Source organism: Oryctolagus cuniculus, chromosome 7 (genome assembly GCF_051225735.1).
Source record: "Oryctolagus cuniculus isolate XC-2025 breed Fujian yellow rabbit chromosome 7, ASM5122573v1, whole genome shotgun sequence".
In the NCBI taxonomy this organism is placed as follows: domain Eukaryota; kingdom Metazoa; phylum Chordata; class Mammalia; order Lagomorpha; family Leporidae; genus Oryctolagus; species Oryctolagus cuniculus.
Window position 1 is genome coordinate 111,740,105 of NC_142873.1, and position 21,865 is coordinate 111,761,969.

General features: G+C 42.2%; 1 protein-coding gene across 13 annotated transcripts in view; it reads left to right on the forward strand.

Annotated features, from left to right (window-relative positions):
• Nucleotides 1-21,865, forward strand: part of TM2D1 (TM2 domain containing 1) — a 49,103-nt gene that overhangs the window by 4,943 nt on the left and 22,295 nt on the right. For 10 of the 13 annotated variants that reach the window (XR_016237314.1, XR_016237313.1, XR_016237312.1 and 7 more), the window contains exons 3-4: nt 11,027-11,135; nt 20,854-20,945. Coding sequence is in view for 3 of the 13 variants with exons in the window: in XM_051857699.3 (XP_051713659.2) it covers nt 11,027-11,135; nt 20,854-20,945 (201 nt within the window). In the remaining 10 variants the exon portion in view is untranslated. Of the gene's footprint in view, nt 1-11,026; nt 11,136-11,683; nt 11,762-20,853; nt 20,946-21,865 lie in introns of all 13 variants that reach the window. The other 3 variants (XR_016237317.1, XR_016237316.1, XR_016237318.1) reach the window with 1 other exon arrangement.

Sequence of the window (21,865 nt, forward strand, 5' to 3'; positions counted from 1 at the left end):
TATGCCACAACGCCAGCCCCAGCTCAGTGTTATTTAATAAGCACATTTGTTTATAATGAATGCTTTTAATTTGCTTGTAATAAATGCTTCAATAACTAAGTTCATTTTAATTAAATAAGTTAATTAAGACAATTTAACATTTATAATATATTGATTATTTTCACTAAGCAGTTATAGCATGACAGGTGTCTGGTAGGTGGTATAGATGAAGTGCAAAAGAGGATGTAATTCTCTGCCTTCAAGGAGGGTTTAATAAAGATTATATATGCATACATCAGCAACTCAAGTGCAAAAATAAGCTGTGATCCTTTGGCAGATATATTTTTTCATTAACTTAAATATATACTGAAGTATAATATATTTATAGAAAAGTAGTCCTAAGTGTAATTAAAATGAGTTTCACAAACTCAGTGCTCCCAACAACATTATCAACATGCCAGAAAACTTTCTCAGTACTCGGTTATGGTCACTGTCATACCTCACTGCCCAACCACTATTCATCCTAACTTCTAATAGCATAAGTAAGTTTTGAAAAGTATATTGTTTTTTAACTTTTTATTTGGGGATAATTTTAAACTCTCAGAAAAGTTCCGAGAATAAAAGTAATACTAAGAACACCCAGATATCTTTTACCCAGATCCACCAATTATTAACATACTATCCCTTTTTTTGTTTTTAAAGATTATTTATTTAATTATTTGACAGGTAGAGTTACAGACAGTGAGAGGGAGAGACAGAGAGAAAGGTCTTCCTTCCCTTGGTTCACCCCCCAAATGGCCTCTACGGCTGGAGCTATGCAAACCGAAGCCAGGAGCCAGGTGTTTCTTCCTGGTCTCCCACGCGGGTGCAGGCACCCAAGCACTTGGGCCATCTTCCACTGCCTTCCTGGGCCACAGCAGAGAGCTAGACTGGAAGAGGAACAACCAGGACTAGAACCCAGCGCCCATATGGGATTCCGGCGCCACAGGTGGAGAATTAGCCAAGTGAGCCACAGCACCGGCCCCCATGCTATCCCTCGTAGTATCATCTTTTTTCATCTTTGCTTGATCACTCTCTCACACATTCTGTCTCTGAATTTGTTTATAAATATTACTTATATGTATATATATATATTTGCCTCTAAATACTTTTTTTTTTTTTTTTTTTGGATGGGCAGAGTTAGAGAGAGAATGGTCTTCCTTCCATTGGTTCACCCCCAAATGGCCGCTATGGCCGGTGCACTGCGGCCGGCAGGCTGCGCGGATCCAAAGCCAGGAGCTAGGTGCTTCTCCTGGTCTCCTATGTGGGTGCAAGGCCCAAGCACTTGGGCCATCCTCCACTGCCTTCGCGGGCCATAGCAGAAAGCTGGCCTGGAAGAGGAACAACTGGGACAGAATGTGGCGCCCCAACTGGGACTAGAACCCGGGGTGCCGGCCCCGCAGGTGGAGGATTCGCCAAGTGAGCCGCCGTGCTGGCCTATGTATTTTTCTTAAGAAAAAAATTTTAAAATTATAAATGCAGTCCAGTTATAAACTTCAGTAAACTTAATATTGACACACATACTTTAATCTGTATTCTAATTTTATCATGTGACCCAGATAATGCCTTTGTAGCATTTTCTATAAAGTGGGGAATCCTAAAACCAGGTTTTGCATTTAGTTTTCTTTCTTTTCTTCTTCTTCTTTTTTTTTTTTTTTTTTAGATTTATTTATTTATTTGAAAGAATTACAGAGAGAAATCTTCATCCACTGATTCACTCCCCTGATGGCTGCAATGGCCAGGGCTGGGCCAGGCCAAAGCCAGGGCTCTACTCACATGGGTGGGTAGCAGAGGCCCATGAACATGGGCCATCTTCCACTGCTTTTCCCAGGCCATTAGCCTGGAAGTGGCATAGCCAGGACCTGAACTGACACCCATATGGCATGCTGGTGTCAAAGGTGGCAGTTATACCAGCTATGCATCAATGCTGGCTCCTTAGTTTTATATATGTTATAATACTTCCATAGCTTGTTTACTTTTTTTTTTAAATGACACTGACATTTTAATGAGTACAGCTGCCACTGCCCCCCGAATTTATTTTAATAGATTGTTCGGTTTTGGAATTGTCTGATATTTCCTTATGATCAATACAGGTTTTACATTCCAAGATGAAAAAATGACATGAAGGGTGGGTGTCCTTAGCATCTCATATCTGGGAGCACATGATATCTATCTGTCTCACTGGTGGCGATAATTATTGATTACTCAGATTTTTCTACTGTGTATGTAATATTTTTTTCCTTTACAACTGATGAAGAATTTATGAGACTAAGAGTGTGCAAATATCCTGTCCCTTGTCAGAATTTCCACCTAGGTTGTCCATCCACTGGTAATTCTCACTGAAGCCATTCTTTTCTGTGATAGTGGTAAAATGATGATTTTTCCAACTGTAGCACTTCCAGAGGAGGGCTGTCTTTTTTTTTTTTTAGACAGGCAGAGTTAGAGAGAGAGAGATAGAGAGAAAGGTCTTCCTTCCGTTGGTGCGCGCTGCACCGATCTGAAGTCAGGGGCCAGGTGCTTCCTCCTGGTCTCCCTTGCGGGTGCAGGGCCCAAGCACTTGGGCCATCCTCCACTGCCTTCCTGGGCCACAGCAGAGAGCTGGACTGGAAGAGGAGCAACCAGGACAGAACCAGCGCCCCAACTGGGACTAGAACCTGGGGTGCAGGCACCGCAGGCGGAGGATGAGCCTAGTGAGTTTCGGTGTAGGCCAGGAGGGCTGTCTTTTATTGTGAAAATATGAAAATGAGATTAGCACTTAGCACCTTTATCTCTAGCTTTTGTTTTCACCTGAGTCCTAGATTGGCACATTTAATTTGCTGGCCTTTGTACCACATAACCTATTACAGAAATTGTATTCACTCTGACCCTTCTAGTTTAGAGATAAAGATGAGGGTCCAGCCGGCGCCGCAGCTCACTAGGCTAATCCTCCGCCTAGCGGTGCTGGCACACCGGGTTCTAGTCCCGGTCGGGGCGCCGGATTCTGTCCCGGTTGCCCCTCTTCCAGGCCAGCTCTCTGCTGTGGCCAGGGAGTGCAGTGGAGGATGGCCCAGGTGCTTGGGCCCTGCACCCCATGGGAGACCAGGAAAAGCACCTGGCTCCTGGCTCCTGCCATCGGATCAGCGCAGTGTGCCGGCCGCGGCGGCCATTGGAGGGTGAACCAACGGCAAAAGGAAGACCTTTCTCTCTGTCTCTCTCTCTCACTGTCCACTTGCCTGTCCAAAAAAAAAAAAAAAAAAAAAAAAAAAAAGATGAGGGTCCAAAGCCATAACAGGAATAGGATTTTATTTTATTTTTTAAATAGATTTTATTTATTTATTTGAAGGAGTTACAGAGAGAGGTAGAGACAGAGAGAGAGGTCTTCCATCCACTGGTTCAGTTCCCAATTGGCTGCAATGGCCTGAGCTATGCTGATCCGAAGCTAGGAGCTAGGAGCTTCTTCTGGGTCTCCCACATGGGTGCAGGGGCCCAAGGATTTGGGGCCATCTTGTACTGCTTTTCCAGGGACTTGAACCGGTGCTCATATGGAATGCCGGCACTGCAGGCGGTGGCTTTACCCACAGTGCCGGCCCCGAGAAAGATCTATCCACTGATTCACTCCCCAAATGGCTGCAGTTGTTGGAGCTGGGCTGATCTGATGCCAGGAGCCAGGAGCTTCATCTAGGTCTCCCACTTAGTTGCAAGGACCCAAGCACTTGGGCCACCTGCGACTGCTTTCCCAGACCGTAGCAGAGAGCTGGATCGGAAGTGGAGCAGCTATTACTTTAACTGGCGCCCATATGGGATGCTGACACTGTAGATGGTAGCTTTACCCACTATGCTACAGCGCAGGCAACTAAATTTCTTTTTAAGAAAATTTTCTTTCATCTTTTTTTTTCTTTTATTTTTTGACAGGCAGAGTGGACAGTGAGAGAGAGACAGAGAGAAAGGTCTTCCTTTGCCGTTGGTTCACCCCCATATGGCCGCCATGGCCGGCGCACTGCGGCCAGCGCACCGCGCTGATCCGATGGCAGGAGCCAGGTACTTATCCTGGTCTCCCATGGACTGCAGGGCCCAAGCACTTGGGCCATCCTCCACTGCACTCCCTGGCCACAGCAGAGAGCTGGCCTGGAAGAGGGGCAACCGGGACAGAATCCGGCGCCCCGACCGGGACTAGAACCCGGTTTGAAAGAATGTAGAGAGAAATACACAGAGATCTTCCATCTGCTGGGATCACTCCCTCAAAAGGCCGCAGCAAAACCAGAGTCATAGAACTCCATACAGAGTGTCCCACAAGGAAGGCAGGGACCCAAGTACCTGGGCCACATTCTGCTGCTTTTCCAGACACATTATTAGCAGGGAACTGGATTGGAAAACAGGCAACTGGGACTCAACCAGTGCTCCCATATGCAATGACAGTGTCACTGGTGGCAACTTAATCACAAAACCACAACACCGGCTTCTTAGTGGTGCTTTTTTTTAATTTAGTAATTAAACATTGTGCAGTCATTGGCTTGATTGATAGTTGAACCATTGGCCCGAAATCTTTCTGAAATAAAACTACAAATTCAATAGCTTTCAGGTTTGTGGTATGTTGCTTAATTTTCTTTAATAGTTAGCAATTATTGGTAACAGCCTTTTTGATCTTGTCATATTGATTTGTTTATTTTTGCTTCTTACTAAAAATCAGTGTTAACATGGAACTATCATGGCATAATAGAAAAAATATTGATTAAGAGTAATGAATGTTAGTGTAGGACTTACAGACTATTACCTGCTTGTGAAACTTTGATCAACTCACTTAATTTCATTGAACTTCAATATTCCTGTTTGCAAAATGAAAAAATGGGGGGCAGTTATTTGGCAAGACCATATCTCATACTGGAGTGTCTTTTTTTTTTTTTTAAGATTTATTTATTGATTTTAAAGGCAGAGTTACATAGAGAGAGAGAGAGAGAGAGAGGTCTTCCATCTGCTGATTCACTCCCCAGATGGCGGCAACAGCCGGAGCTGGGCCGATCTGAAGCCAGGAGCCAGGAGTTTCTTCCAGGTCTCCTATAGGGGTGCAGGGACCCAAGGTATTAGGCCATCTTGCACTGCTTTCCCAGGCTGTAGCAGAGAGCTGAATTGGAAAAGGAGCAGCCGGACTCGAGCTGGCGCCCACATGGGGTGCAGGCACTGCATGTGGCATCTTTACCCGCAGTGCCACAGCTCTGGCTCCAAGTGTCTGGTTTTGATTCTTGGCTCTGCTGTTGATTCTAGCTTCCTGTTAATGTGCTTACTTGGAGGCAGCAGATGATGGCTCAAGTAACTTGGGTCTCTGTCACTCTCATGGGAGATTATATTGAGTTTCCAGCTCCTGGTTTTGTTCTGGTCCAGCCCTACTGTTTCTGGCATTTGGGGAGTGAACTAACAGATGAGAGATAACTATCTTTCAAATAATTAAATTTAAACAATGTATAATTGAAAACTAAACCATCAAAATATGGAGTTAGTATAGTATCTAATTGAAAAATAAAATGATGTGTCTTAATTCTTAATATTTTTTACAAGGCATTTTTACAACTCAACAGTAAATATGTAGTCTTCAAAAATTTTCTACAGGAATCTGTCATCCCAAAAAACAGTGCATTTTTGAGCCAGCATTGTGGCACAGTGGGTTGAGCTGCTGCCTGCAATGCCAGCATGACATATGGGTATAAGTTCATGTCCCGGGTGCTCCACTTCCAATATAGCTCCTTGCTCCTGGGAAAGCAGCTGAAGATGGCCTGAATGGCCTGAGTGCTTGGGCCCCTGCACTCATGTGGGAGATCTGGAAGAAGCCTCTGGCTCCTGGCCATTGCAGCCATTTGGGGAGTGAACCAGTAGATGGAAGGTTTCCCTCTCTGTGTCTTTTCCTCTGCCTCTCTAACTCTGCCTTTCATACAAATTACTTTTTTTTTTCTAAGTGCATTTCTGGGGCTGGCGTTGTGATATAGTGGGTAATTCTACTGCCTACGATGATGACATTCCATATAAGTCCTGGTTGCTCCACTTCCAGTCTAGCTCCCTGTTAATGCTCCTGGGAAAGCAGTGGAGGATGGCCTGAGTCCCTAGGCCCCTGCACCCACATGGGAGACCTGGAAGAAGCCCCTGGCTCCTGGCTTTGGCCTCGCCCAGCCCTTGCCATTGTAGCCATATGGGGAGTGAACCAGTGGATGGAAGATTTCTCTCTGTCTCTCTCTTTTTGTTACTCTTGCCTTTCAAATAATAATAATAAAAAAGTTCATTTCTGTTAGGCAAGGTGTATTGAAAAATAACTCCAACGGAATTGTAGTGTTTCACATTGTACTGTCTATTTAAGACCTGAATTTACTTTCTTAATATTATTTCAAAAGTTTTATTCATTTTCTTGACTTGAAAGGCAGAGAAGCAGAGACAGAGAGAGATGTCCCATTCACTGGTTCACTTCTGAAATGCCCACAATAGCTAGGATGTGCCATGACAAAGCTGAGAGCTGGGACTCAATCCCGGTTTCCCAGAGAACGGTGTACTTGAGCCAACAGCACTGTTTCCCAAGTGTGCATTAACAGGAATCTGGGATTGGTAGCAGATCAAGGACTTGAACTCAGATTCTCAGCTGTGGGTTGCCAGCGTCCCAGTCAGGGTCTTAACTATTAGGCCAGATGCCCACTCCTAAGGCCTGATTTTAGAGTATCTATAAAGAGATTTTAGAGTATTTAACAAAGCTATATGACAAAAAAGTGACAACTACAAACTAAGCAAGTACAAAATAGTACTTTTAGAGAAATATTATCTAAAATTTAATGATACAACTTTCTACTTAATGTTTTGAAGATTTGAAAAGATTTAAAGCTGCTTTTTGAGGGAAAATCTATTTTTAACAATATTCTTGGAGGTCACATAGTTGTGGAAGTGTTCCTCTTTAAGGTAAAATGTTAATATTTTTAACCAGACATCTGTACATGTCTGTACAGATGTACATACCTAATGATAGGATTTTAACATTTATGTTTGAGAGACATAACTCAGCCCATAAAAGGTGTCTCTAAAACAATTGATTTCTAGAGTCACAACTTTTATATGTGTACTGTTTCCTAAAATTGATATAAAATTTCTGAAATATAAAAAAGAGACCTAACATATACATCCTACTCTATAACATAGTTATATCAAATTTCTATGGTTTTTATATCCTATTTTAAGAGGGCTATAATATTTTAATTTTAATGGCAATGTTAAATTACATTTTTTGCAATCATTAAAATTGATGAGAAGAAATATTATATGGAAATTTAAATGAGGGAGTAGACAGCTTTTTTGTTCATTTAGAGGCTAGGCTTTTATCAGAGTGACCAGGTTTGAGTCCCATCTCCACTTCTGATTCTTGGTCTTTACTAGTACACACTCTGGGAGGTAGCAAGTGATAGCTCAAGTACGTGGGTCTCACCACCCATGTGGAAGACCTGGTTTGATCCCAGCTGCTAGTTGGGTCTCACCACCCATGTGGAAGACCTGGTTTGATCCCAGCTGCTAGTTTTAGCCAGGCTGGTCGCTGGCTATTTTGGGCATTTGGGGAGTGAAGCTATGGATTGAGATCTCTCTTTGCCTACCCATCTCTCTCTCTTTCTCTCTCTCTCTTTTTTTTTTTTTTTCTTTTCTTTTTTTGACAGGCAGAGTGGACAGTGTGAGAGAGAGACAGAGAGAAAGGTCTTCCTTTTTCTGTTGGTTCACCCCGCAATGGTCGCGGTGCACTGCAGCTGGCGCACCACGCTGATCCGATGGCAGGAGCCAGGTGCTTCTCCTGGTCTCCCATGGGGTGCAGGGCCCAAGCACTTGGGCCATCCTCCACTGCCTTTCTGGGCCACAGCAAAGAGCTGGACTGGAAGAGGAGCAACCGGGACAGAATCCAGCACCCCAACCGGGACTAGAACCTGGTGTGCCAGCGCCGCAGGCAGAGGATTAGCCTATTGAGCCGCTGCGCTGGCCCTCTCTGTTTTTCAAATAAATTAATTAAGTTAAAATTGTTTAAATTAGAAAATATATAAGCAAAATTTAAAAACATACACATTTGAGAAACAGAGCTTCCCTCCACTGCTGCACATTCCAAACACCACAACAGGTGGGACTGGGCCAGTGAAAGCCAGGAACCTGAAATATAATCCAGATTTCCTGGTTGGGTTGTGGGTACCCAACCAGTTGAGCCTTCTATGGTGCTGCCTTCCATGGTGTACATTAGTAGGAAGCTGGAATTGGGAGTTGAGCTGGAGCTTAAAACCAGTACTCATCTATGGGAAGTGCTATCTATGTCTCTCTGTCTCTGTCTCTCTTGTTTAAATATTTGTTTATTATTTATTTGAACAGCAGAATTACAAAGAGATCTTTTATCTACTGTTTCACTCTGCAAATGGCCACAATCGTTAGAACTCCATCTGGGTCTTCCACATGGGTGGCAGGGACCCAAGTACTTGGACAATCTTCCATCACTTTCCAGGCACATTAGCAGGGAGCTGGACCAGAAGTGGAACAGCTGGGACTCTTAATTAGCACTTACATGGGATGCCAGTATTCCCCTCTGTACCACAACTCCCATTCCTGTCCCCATCTCTTTGTAGACCTTATTTTTATGCCCTTCTTTATATCTATAGTCAGTGAAAGAAGTGGCTATGCAGAAAACCCCTAATATTTTAGTAAAGTTCTTATTGAGGGCTATTGTATTCTGTATTTTTTGTGTCATAAGCCAAACCAAATTCTTGAAGTTGTTATGCTTTCTTTCAGTTATATCACAATGACCGTAAAGGTTTTTGCCTTAACTACCAGGAGACAGCCAAATTTATGGCTCAATTATAATGTTTTCCTACAGCTTAATTTCCTATTAAGATTATGTCTTCACTCTCCTTCTTCCCCTCATTTTATTTAAGTAGTTCTCAGTTTTATTGAATCTATGCCTTTTATTGTAAGCAACACCTTGTTTTAGAAATTTAAATGCATTAAATAAATAAAATTTGTCAGATCATATAGTTTGAGGTATTAGTATTCCAACAAACATGCAGAAGTTACTATAGGGTTTTTTTCCCCTAATATCATTTTATCATGATGCTAACATGGCCTTTTATAAAAGCAATGATTTGATATAATTTTTTTAAAGATTAATTTGTATGAAAAGCAGAATGACAGAGAAAGGGAGAGACAGAGAAAGAAAAAGAGATACTCCATTTGCTGGTTCACTTGCCAAAGGCCACAATGGCCAGGTCTGGGCCAGGCCAGAGCCAGGAACCTGAAACTCCATTCCAGTCTCCCACATGTGTTACAGAGGTCCAAGTACTTGGGCCATATTCTGCTGCTTTCCTAGGCACATTAGCAGGAAGCTAGTTTGGAAGTGGAGCAGCCAGGACTCGTACCAGCATTTTAGGCTTGGCTTAACCCAGTGTGCCACAATGCTTACCCTAGAAAACTTAAGAAAATTGCAAGGTAGACATAAAATGCCATTTTCCTGTTATACTAAAACTCTGGAGTATGTGTTTTTACTTAGATTACTAAACAAAGTTTAATTTGCATCTTCTCATAAAATCTCTGTTGATGCTAAGCACAGAGAAAAGCATTTGCCAAAACTGGTCTAAAACAGTAATACTTTTCAGTCTGAAATGTTAAAGAAGAAAATTCACTCACATTTTTTAATACCTACTATATGCTGTGCCTTCTACTAGACACTTTTTTTAGGTACTTAATCTCTGTGATGTGAGCTAGGTGATCTTAGTGCTGTTGTTACATACAAAGGATCCAAGGTTCTGAAAAGGGCAATGTCAAGATAGGTTATTCTCATTCCAAAGTTATTGTTCTTTTATGCTGTGGGGCTATATAAAGCTTTAACTTTACTATTACCTTTGTTAGAGGCAAGAGATTAAACTAAATGTGTGCATCCACCCCAGTGTTAACAATTCTTACATTTTTGTTTTGAGACCAGTGTATCATTATCTTGTATAGTCATACATCACTTAACAATAGGGATACATTTTAAGAAATATACTATTAGGCAAATTTTTTACCATGTACATTATAGAGTGGACTTAGACAAATCTCATTGGCATAGGTCAGTCACTTGATGTGGCCTCTTGATGCAATCAGTAGACTTATAAACATGATGCCTATGAGACTGCTGCTGGTGTAACATGGCAAACTTTTTCTAGAAGTAGAAGCAATACACTCCAAAATGGATAAAAATAGCACAGTAGAGTGAATACATATACCAGTAAGTTGTTTATTATCAGATCTTATGTACTGGATATAATGGTACATGCTGTACTTTTATGTGACTGACAGCATAGTATGTTTGTCTACATAAGCATCACCACAGGCAAGTGAGTCATGTTTGTATTATAGTATTATGATGGGTATGACGTCACTAGGTAGTAGCAAATTCTCAGATCCCTTATAGTCTTAGGGAGCCACACATGAATATATATGGTCTATGATTGATTGAAACATTGTTAGGTGGCATATAACTATATAAATATATATGAATTTACAATAGCTTTTTTTTAGCAATTTATTTATTTATTCAAAAGTCAGAGCTACACAGAGAAGGAGAGGCAGAGGCAGAGAGAGAGAGAGAGAGAGATCTTTGATCTGCTGACTCACTCCCCAGTTGGCTGCAATGGCTGGAGCTATGCCAGTCCGAAGCCAGGAGCTTCCTCCAGGTCTCCCTCATGGGTGCAGGGGCCAAATTACTTGGGCCATCTTCCACTGCTCTCCAAGGCAATAGCAGAGAGATGGATAGGAAGTGGAGCATCCAGGGCTCGAACCGGCACCCACATGGGATGCCAGCACTGCAGGCGGTGGCCTCACTCACCACATCTCAGCGCTGGCCCCTACAATAGCTTTTTCTATCTAAATTAAAGCTTTGTGTGAGATGTTATATTGGAAGGTATTGTATTGTAATATATTTTATTGTGTACTTTGCTTTTCTTGGAAAAAAATATATACTTTTTCTGTAGGAAAAAAAGAAATGGTTTGTTGACTTTTTCCTTTCTAGTCCCATGTTTTCCAGCACCCAACATAACTTGTAAGGATTTCAGTGGCAATGAGACACATTTTACAGGAAATGAAGTTGGTTTTTTCAAACCTATATCTTGCCGAAATGTGTAAGTATGTTACTGAAGCCTAAGTTTTTATATTACTTGCTTATGTTATATTTTGATTCCATTGTTTGAATAAATTATTTATGAGGGAAATCCTATAAATATAATCCTATAAATATAGCATATCTTTTTGCTTGTGTCAGGAAACTTCTGTTTTAAGTGTACTTTTATTTTTTTTTAAACAAACAGTTCATCAACTAAGAAGATCTGAGTAGTTCACTATGTGGGAAAAACAAAGTCTTTAAAAGGCCTCATGCCGTGTCAGTTCAGCTGTCAGGTTATGCCACCAAATAGTTTCTAAACATTTTCTGTTTTCAATACTTGAGGAATTTCTTCTTTTTTTTTTTAAGGATTTATTTATTTATTTGAGAAGCAGAGTTACAGAGAGAGAGAGGGAGAGAGAAAGGTCTTCCATCTGCTGGTTCATTCCACAAATGGCCACAACGGCCAGAGCTGAGCTGATCTGAAGCCAGGAGCCAGGAGTTTCTTCTGGATCTCCCATGCGACTGCAGGGTCTCATGCACTTGGACCATCTTCCATTGCTTTCTCAGGCCATTAGCAGGGAGCTGGTTTGGAAGAGGAGCAGCGGTGACTTGAATTGGCGCCGATATGGAATGCTGGCGCTGCAGGTAGAGGCTTAATCTACTACAGTACAACACCCAAAAATTTGGGCAATTTCTAGAGTACAAATAAAGATTTCATATCTATTGTATCAGAAGATGCTAAGTATTGTCAACTGTTTGCACATTTAGAGCATTTTGAAACTTGGTTTCGTTCCTATAATAGGGATAATGAATGGTAACATTAATAATTTGAAAGTTACCAGTTTGGGATAGTAAGACAAATGGTTTTATTTTGTTGTTGTTGTTTTAAAGATTTATTTATTTGAAAGAGTTACAGAGAGGCAGAGGCAGAGAGAGAGAGAGGTCTTCCAACTGATGGTTCACTCCCTAGATGGTTGCAATGGCTGGAGCTGCGCCGATCTTAAGCCAGGAGCCAGGAGCTTCTTCCAGATCTCCCATATGAGTGCAGGGGCCCAAAGACGTGGGCCATCTTCTGCTGCTTTCCCAAACCATAGCAGAGACCTGGATCAGAAATGGAGCAGCTGGGACTCTAACTGGTGCCCCTATGGGATGCCGGCACTGCAGGCGGCGGCTTTACCCGCTATGCCACAGTGCCAGCCCCAAATGGTTTCATTTTGTTAGGAATGTTCTCTATGTTTGATTTTCATCTTTTCTATCAAAAAGCTTATATTTTATTCTTGTACTTCTGCTTTATAATGAAAACATGATGCTTTACACATTTTTTAAAGATTTTAATTATTTATTCGAAAGTTAGAGTTACACAGAGAGAAGAGAGGCAGAGAGAGGTCTTCCATCTGGTGGTTCACTCCCCAGTTGGCCACAATGGCCAGAGCTGTGCCGATCCGAAGCCAAGAGAGCCAGGAGCCTCTTCTGGGTCTCCTACATGGGTGCAGGGGCCCAAGGACCTGGCCATCTACTGCTTTTCCAGGCCACAGCAGAGAGCTGGATTGGAAATGGAGCAGCTGGGTCTTGAACCGGTGCCTATATGGGATGTTGGTGCAACAGGCCAGGATGTTAACTGGCTGTGCCAAAGTGCTGTCCCCACTTTACACATTTTTATTATTGTCACTTATTATTTTTACCTTCCTGCAGTATTTTATTGCATTTTACTTGATGACACTTTATTTGCAGTTGTATGAAGAAATAACTATCATTTGGCTATTTCTGTAAGTTGTTAGAATCCTTAGAAAGAATTTAGAGTCCTTTTTTTCTTTAATCCTGCCTCATTGGGTTATTGAGGAGCTGTTGATCCTATGTTGCTGTGCAATCCCAAACCAATTACTGAATTTTTTTTCAAGATTTATTTTATTTATTTTTGAAAGGCAGAATTTGGGGTTGGCACTGTGGCGTAGTGGATAGTGCTCCTGGCTTCAGATCGGCACAGCTCTGGCTTTTGCAGCCAACTGGGGAGTGACCCAGCAGATGAATAACCTCTCTTTCTCTCTGCCTCTGCTTCTCTCTCTATGTAACTCTGACTTTCAAATAAATAAATAAATATTTAAGAAAAAAAAAAGGCAGAATTAGAGAGAGGGAGAGACAGAGAGAGAGATCTTGCATCCACTGGTTCACTCCCCAAATGGTCACAGCAGCTGGAGCTGGACCCATCCAAAGTCAGGAGTCAGGAGCTTCTTCTGGGTCTCCCACGTGAATGCAGGAGCCCAAGCATGTAGGCCATCTTCTGCTGCTTTTCCAGGTGCATTAGCAGGGAGCTGGATTGGAAAGTGGAGCAGCCAACTTGAAACAGCGCCTATATGGGATGCCAGTGCTGCAGGTGGCTGCTCGAGTTCTACAGTTTCTCATTAGTAATGTTAGAAGGAATTATTTCCAAAGCATTTAGATACGATTTAGTAAATTGTTAAATTTATCAATTGATATCTCTACCTTAGACATTCCAAACAACAAAAACTGTATTAAGTGCTGATCTAGTATATCATCAGTTAGAACAATAAGAGAACAGCTCAGGTTGGACTTTACAGATTCATATTACCTGGAATGGTAGCACCACAGTGGCTTTTTATTTTATGACTGAGCTATACTGATTAGGTTTGCAAGACATTGATGTTAGTTTTTTTTTTTTTTTTTTGGACAGGCAGAGTTAGACAGTGAGAGAGAGAGACGGAGAGAAAGATCTTCCTTTTTCCGTTGGTTCACCCCCTAAGTGGCCGCTACAGCCGGCACGTTGTGGCCCGCACACTGTGCCGATCCAAAGCCAGGAGCCAGGCTCCTCCTCCTGGTCTCCCACGCAGGTGCAGGGCCCAAGGACCTGGGCCATCCTCCACTGCCTTCCCGGGCCACAGCAGAGAGCTGGACTGGAAGAGGAGCAACCAGGACAGAATCCGGAGCCCCAACGGGGTCTAGAACCCGGTGTGCCAGCTCCGCAGGCGGAGGATTAGCCTAGTGAGCTGCGGTGCCAGCCAATGTTAGTTTTGTTTTGTTTTGTTTTGTTTTGTTTTTGTTTGTTTGTTTGCTTTTTTGACAGGCAGAGTTAGAGAGAGATAGAGAGAAAGGTCTTCCTTCTGTTGGTTCATTCTCCTAATGGCTGCTACGGCTGGTGCGCTGCGCTGATCTGAAGCCAGGAGCCAGGTGCTTCCTCCTGGTCTCCCATGCGGGTGCAGGGCCCAAGCACTTGGGCCATCCTCCACTGCACTCCCGGGCCACAGCAGAGAGCTGGACTGGAAGAGGAGCAACCAGGACAGAATCTGGCGACCTGACTAGGACTAGAACCTGGGGTGCCGGCGCCAGAGGATTAGCCTAGTGAGCTGTGGCACTGGCTAATGTCAGTTTTGATAAGAAATGGCAACCATCAGTGGAACCATGTACTCCAGATCTGCTGGTGAACTTATTCTCCTTTTATGTAAAATCTACAAATCCAAAATTGAATTTGCATGATAAGCATTGAATCAGAACAGTAGGAGTTAGAGTGATGGATAATTTTTCACAGTAAGAGTCACAAAGTTAAGATGACCAGATGTATTCTTTAATCAGGATATTCAGTATGTGTCTAGCAAAAAGTTAGATGCTGGTTAGCTACTGAATGAAGACTTACTGGCCAAATCTTACTCACTGGGTGTCCCTTTTCCAGTTTACATATTTTCCTGCTATTCCTGTTTACACATTATTTTTGAAACCATACCTAATAATACTTGATTAAAACTGCATCTTAGTATTGCAAGTATAGCCATTCTTTTTTTTTTTTTAAGATTATTTATTCATTTAACAGATAGAGTTACAGTGAGATGGAGAGACAGAGAGAAAGGTCTTCCACCTGCTGGTTCACTCCCCAAAGGGTCACAAAGGCCAGAGCTGGGCTGATCTGAAGCCAGGAGCCAGGAGCTTCTTCTGGGTTTTCCATGGACTTGGGCTATCTTCCACTGCTTTCCCAGGCCATAGCAGAGAGTTGGATCAGAAAAGGAGCAGCCAGGACTAGAACTGGTGCCCATAGGGATGCCAGCACTGTAGGATTAACCTACAGAGCCAGCTGCAATATATAGACATTCTTATATTTTATTCTCTGGCCTCTGGAAAGTGAGGTCTGGTAGCCATGTTTGATTGATTACCAAGCCATCTGCATTTTTATACTGGGCATCTATGTTAGTTGGAGCATGCCAAGTGCTGTAACAATTGTCCTCAGAATTTCAGTGATTTAACACAATAAAAGTTATTTCTCACTCACATGTATTCCAATTTGTGTTGACTTAAAAGACTGTGGGATGAGCAGGTTGATAGTTGTTCCATACAGGGCCCTACTTTTTCTTGTGGCTTTTCTTTCTCTAGTCCTTAAGAATCCTTTTCATTCAGCCAACAGATGGGAAATAAGAGAGGGAACCCTTTGTAGCAGTGTTTTATAGGCAGACCTGGTAATGGCATATACCATTTTTGTCTTCGTTCTGTGGGACAACACCACTCAATTATGGCTGCATGTAGCTGCACGATGGGCTGATAGTTTAGCTATATATCCATAAGAAAAAGAGAAATGGTTCAGTGAATAACTGGAAAATCTCTGATATGCCATCAGTTTTCAGATTATTCTTTAGTGTGATTTACTTTCATAGATAATTGCTTTTCTAGTTTCATTCCTCTTCACCACCAAGCTATTTTGAAAGAGTTGTTTCTGTAATACTTATCTATTATGAAATTTTCTTTGTAACACAGTATGGTTTTGACCATGCTAAAATTTACCAGTGATTTTTATTGCTATATCAAATGGGTTTTTTACAGTCTTATCTTAATCTTCCTATAACATTCAGCTATTCTTACCTTCTCTTCAAATATTTTCTTTCCTTGACTTTTACTATTAAAAAATTGTTCTATTTTCTTTGATTCCTATTCCTCTACTCTGTCTATAAACCTTGGTATCCCTAAGATTATATCCTGATCATTCTTTTCATTCATTAGCTCCTTTGGCATCTCTCACCATGTACATACACACACACACACACACACATACATATGTACTATTACCATTTATATATTTTATATTTATGTATATATATTATATGTATATAGGGTCCAAAACTGATTCTGTTATCTTTCTTCAAATCATCTCCTTTGTCTCAGTGAATGACATTTGTTTCTTAAGCAGAAACTTTGGAGTCATTCTTTTCCTTTTTACCTATTCTCCACGTGTAGTCTGGTTGCTTCTCCTTAATATTTCCCAATTTTGTTTACTTCTTTCTCTCACTGCTGCTACTCATTAGACTTCTGTCAGAGTTTCTGCAGTCTCCTAATTCATATTTCTAATTCTAATCTCATATCCCCCTTCTAGTGTACATACGACACCACTACCCTTAGCGTAAAGTTTAACTCCTTACAATATTAGACTATGCACATAAACAGGATCTTTTGGCCACTTACTACCTCCTCTAACCCACAACAAACTTGGCTACTCTACTTCTGATCCAGCTCCCTGTTAATGTGCCTGGGAAAGCAGCAGAAGATGGTCCAAGTGTTTGGGCCCCTGCAGCCACTTCAGAAACCTAGAAGAGGCTCCTGGCTTCTGGCTTTGGCCTGGCCCAGGCCCTGCCATTGTAGCCATTTGGGGAGTGAACTAGTGCCATCTTTTCCGTAACTCTGTCTTTCAAATAAATAAAAAATGTTTAAAGCAATAGCTCTGGCTGCTTCCCTGTTCCTTTACTCCCCTTTGTAACAAAACTCCTAAGATGAGTTATCTAGTGCTTCTTCTTTTCAATTATTTTCCTTGCATTCTTTCTTTTTTAATAATTTATTTATTTGAAAGCCAGCGTGATAAAGACAGAGAGAGATCTTTTATCTGCCATTTCAGTCACTAAATGCCCCCAAGCCAGGATCAGGCCAGGCTGAAGCCAGGAGCCAGGAATTCTAACTGCTTCTCCTGTTTCTCCCGTGTGGGAGGTAGGGACACAAGGATTTGGGTTATCATCTGCTGCCGTCCCAGGTGCAAACAGGAAGGTGAATCAGAAGCAAAGGAGCCAGGATTAGAACTGGCACTCCGATATGGGGTATAGGTGTCCCAATTGGTGACTTAATCCATTGTGGCACAACATCTGCCCCATTCTGTTTTTTGCCCTTATTGTGTCCATTAGAATTCTTATTGAGGTCATCAGTGATCTCACCTTAGTTAAATTTAGTGGTAAATTCTCAGTCATTATCTTATGTGATCCATTAGCTGCATTTGGCACCGTTGACCACTCTGCTTTGCTTATACACAGATTTCCCTTGACTTCCAGAATACCATGTTCTTCTAGTTTTATCTTTCCAGTATCATTTCTGGTTTCTTCTTTTCTCCATCCCCCCCCCCCTTTTTTTTAAAGATTTATTTATTTTGCTGGTGCCGCGGCTCACTAGGCTAATCCTCTGCCTTGCAGTGCCGGCACACCAGGTTCTAGTCCCGGTCGGGGCACCGGATTCTGTCCTGGTTGCCCCTCTTCCAGGCCAGCTCTCTGCTGTGGCCAGGGAGTGCTTGGGCCCTGCATCCCATGGGAGACCAGGATAAGTACCTGGCTCCTGCCATCGGATCAGCGCGGTGCGCCGGCCGCAGCGCGCCAACCACAGTGGCCATTGGAGGGGGAACCAACAGCAAAGGAAGACCTTTCTCTCTGTCTTTCTCTCCCTCTCACTGTCCACTCTGCCTATCAAAAAATAAAAAAAAATTTAAAAATAAAAAAGATTTATTTATTTTACTTGAAAGTGAAAGTTATAGAGAGGCAGAGAGAGAAAGTCTTCCATCTGCTGGTTCACTCCACAAATGGCCACAATGGCTGGAGCTGGGATGATCCAAAGCCAGGAACCAGGAGCCTCCTCTGAGTCTCCCACACGAGTGCAGGGGCCCAAGGACTTGGGCCATCTTCTACTGCTTTCCCAGGCCATAGCAGAGAGCTGGATTGGAAGTGGAGCAGCTGGGACTTGAACTGGCTGCTATATGGGATGCCGGCACTGCAGGCAGTGGCTTTACCCACTATGCCACAGCGCCAGCTCTTCTCCATCTCTTAATATTGAAATACTTCAGGGCTCGGGCCTCAGGTTTCTTCTTTGGTCTATTGTGCTCACATGGCAGTCTTGTGACTAAAATATTTCCTATTTGCTTATAACCCTCTACTTTTAGACCTCTGTCCCTAACTCTAGTTTTGCAAATCCAGATGTCTTTTTGTACATTCTACTTGGGAGATCTGGTAAACATCTAAGACTTAGATGTCTAATACTGAGATTCTGATTTTCCTTCCAAGATCTACCCATCCTTAGCCTTACCCAGCTCAGTTAATGGTAGCCTCATCTTTCTTATTAGTAAGGTTAAAAAGGATAAAACCTTAGAACTATCCTTACTCCTTTCTCTTTTTTGTATACTGAATCTGACCCATCAGGAAGTGCATTTGACAGAACTTCAGAATGTACCCAGAATCTGATCTCTTCTCACTCCCTCCTTTGCTGTTACTCTGAGTAAAGTCCCTGTTGATTCTGACCTGGATTATTTTAATAGCCTTTAAATTATTCTGTCCCTGTGATGGTTTGAATTTGCTTGAATGTTTATCCCTCTTAGTCCCTGGCAGCTGGGTAGTGGTATCCCACTCCATTGATTTGGGCTTCACCATGTTGCCTAATTTAGCTTATACAGTGCTAGGAGGTGTAAAACAAGCAGAGGCTTATGTATGCTTTCTGGGTTTTAGCTATCTTTTTTTTTTTTTTTTTTTTGACAGGCAGAGTGGACAGTGAGACAGACTGTGACAGAGAGAAAGGTCTTCCTTTGCCGTTGGTTCCCCTTCCAATGGCCGCCGCGGCCAGCGCATTGCGTTGATCCGATGGCAGGAGCCAGGTACTTATCCTGGTCTCCCATGGGGTGCAGGGCCCAAGCACTTGGGCCATCCTCCGCTGCACTCCCTGGCCACAGCAGAGAGCTAGCCTGGAAGAGGGGCAACCGGGACAGAATCCGGCGCCCCGACCAGGACTAGAACCCGGTGTGCCGGCACCGCAAGGCGGAGGATTATTTAGCTATCCTTTTGTACTTTGATAATACGTCCCAAAAATAACTTGTCCCAAGTAACTGCTGTACCTTCAGCTTGGGCCCTAGAAAAACTTAAGTGGAACTGACTTGAACTAAATCTAAACCTTAGATCCAAGTTCTACATAACTTTAGTCTGAAGCAGAATCTCATACTTAACCAGCCTAAGTCTGTTGACACACAGCCAATCTGCAATCTGTGTGAGAATGGTAACCAAATTTGAGACAGTTTGTTATAAACCACAGAATCTTAGGGTGGTTTGTTACACATCATCTTTATGGCAGTGGCTGACAAATATTACCTGTAGTTTTTTTTTTTCAGCACAACAGAATGATTATTTTTAAAATGAGTCAGATGTCATACAGATCCAGTGATAGGGGCTGGTGCTGTGGCCCAGTAGACTAAGCCTCCGCCTGGGTTGCCAGCATCCCATATAGACGCCGGTTCCTGTCCCAGCTGCTGCTTCCCTTCCCATCCAGCTCTCTGCTTATATCCTGGGAAAGCAGTGCAAGATGGCTCAAGTGCTTTGGTCCCTGAATCTGCATGGGAGACCCAGAAGAAACTCCTGGCTCTTGGCCCTGGATTGGCTCAGCTCCCACTGTTGCAGTTTTTTGTGAAGTGAACCAGAGGTTGGAAGACCTTTTTCTCTATCTCTCTATCTCTATTTGTAAATCTACCTCTCAAATAAATAAATAAAATCTTAAAAGAAAAAATCTTGTGATAGCTCCCCATTTCTCTTAGTAGAAATAAGTATTTGCAACAGTATACAAGGCAAGGAATGAACTGCTTCCTTCACCCCTGCTGCTCCACCTGACTTCTCAGATCTTGTCTCCCAATAGTCTTCCCTTCTCTCACTTCATTCCTATTACACTGGCTGCCTTAATAAACCTCAAACATGCCAGGTGTGTTGCTTTGGCACCAGTTGTTTCTTTTTCTGGGACACACTTATCTTGGAGGCACGGCATGCTAACTCACTTCCCTTGAGTCTTTGCTCAAATATCACCTTCTCAGTGAGGACTACTGTCATCACTTGGTTTCAGTGGCATTCTGGATTCTCTACACACCTGAGCATTCTGCTTATCTATACATCCTGCTCCACTTTTTTTTTTTTTTTTTTATTTGAAAGAACTACAGGAAGGAGAGGCAGAGGTAGAGAGAGAGAGAGAGAGATTTTTCATCTGCTTATTCGCTCCAGAGGGAAACCGGAGCTAGGAGCTTCATACAGATCTCCCACGGGGGTGCAAGGGCCCAAGGCAAGGACTTGGACCATCTTCTGCTTTGCTAGGTGCATTAGCAGGAAGTTGGATCAGAAGTGGAATAGCCAGGACTCAAGGGTGCACTGCACCCACATGAGATTCTGCCCCCCTCCCTTTTTAATATAATTTACGACTTTCTAATCTAGTATTTGGCTTACCTTTTTAGTATGCTTGTGTTTTTTGTTTGCTGCTACTAGATTATAAGCTCTTCAGGGACAGGGATCTTTATTGCTCTTATTTATTGATATTTCCCAATATTAGAATAGTACCTGGCACACAGTATGCTCATGAAAAGCATTAATTCAATGAATAGATCAATTAGCAAATAAGTGATAATTAATAGTTTTGTTTTCTAAAATGTTCACATGTTGGAAATGTGTAATTATGACACCCAGTTTTAATTTGTGCAGAAATGGCTATTCATACAAAGTGGCGGTTGCATTGTCTCTTTTTCTTGGATGGTTGGGAGCAGATCGGTTTTACCTTGGATACCCTGCCTTGGGTGAGTATGTTTCATTAAAAAAAAAAAACCTCCTTGTGAAATTTACATTCTAGTTAAGTTCCAAGTAAATGTACAGATTTTTAGAGATTCATTCTCTGCATATTATTGGTATTACAAAGTTCTATATATTTGGAATTGAATTGTTAACATTCTTCTGAGTATAAAACTATTAGTTAGCTCCACCATTCAGCTTAAGGAAGAGATATTGACTCTACTGTGTTTCACCTTTATGAAAGCACACGCTGAAGATGGTGTCGGCATTTACTTTAGACAATAGACTGGCACTCTCACTACTGATGCTTTTTGATGAATGAATGCATGTTGTCTGTCCCACCAAAAAATCCTGAACCTATGGCAGTGTTGCCCTAGGAATAGAAACTGCTTCTTTTGGGACAAGTTGAGCTGGAATTTTGGCAACCAACCTGAGTTGGGGTGTTAGCAATACTGATTACTCTCAGTGTCCTTCTTCATACCTTCCTCCTAGCTGCGGTTTTCACATTTGCCATAGTCACTAATGCTTATTGGAAACTATTTACATATTACTATAGCTTTTGTTTAAAAAGCATTTTCACATGCCTACCCTTTACAACTTTCTGAGTTTCTCATCTTCTTTAAATCCTCTTTAACAAAAAGGGAAACTGTCACCAGAGAGGTTAAGAGATTTACTGAGACTAGAGGCCTTGCTTTATTCTGTGACAAATTTGTTGTTATCATCTTTGTTTTATGGATAAGGAAATTGTCATGAGATTAAGAGATTTACCCAAGGACACTCAGCTAGTGACCTCAATTTGAACCAAAATTTTCCAGCTCCAGAGATCAATCTTTTATTTACTGTAGTACTCTGCCTCCATATTAGCCCTTCACTGAGTAAATTTAAAGTTTTGAATGCTCTGCTTCAATGCTTGTTTCAGCTAACTCTA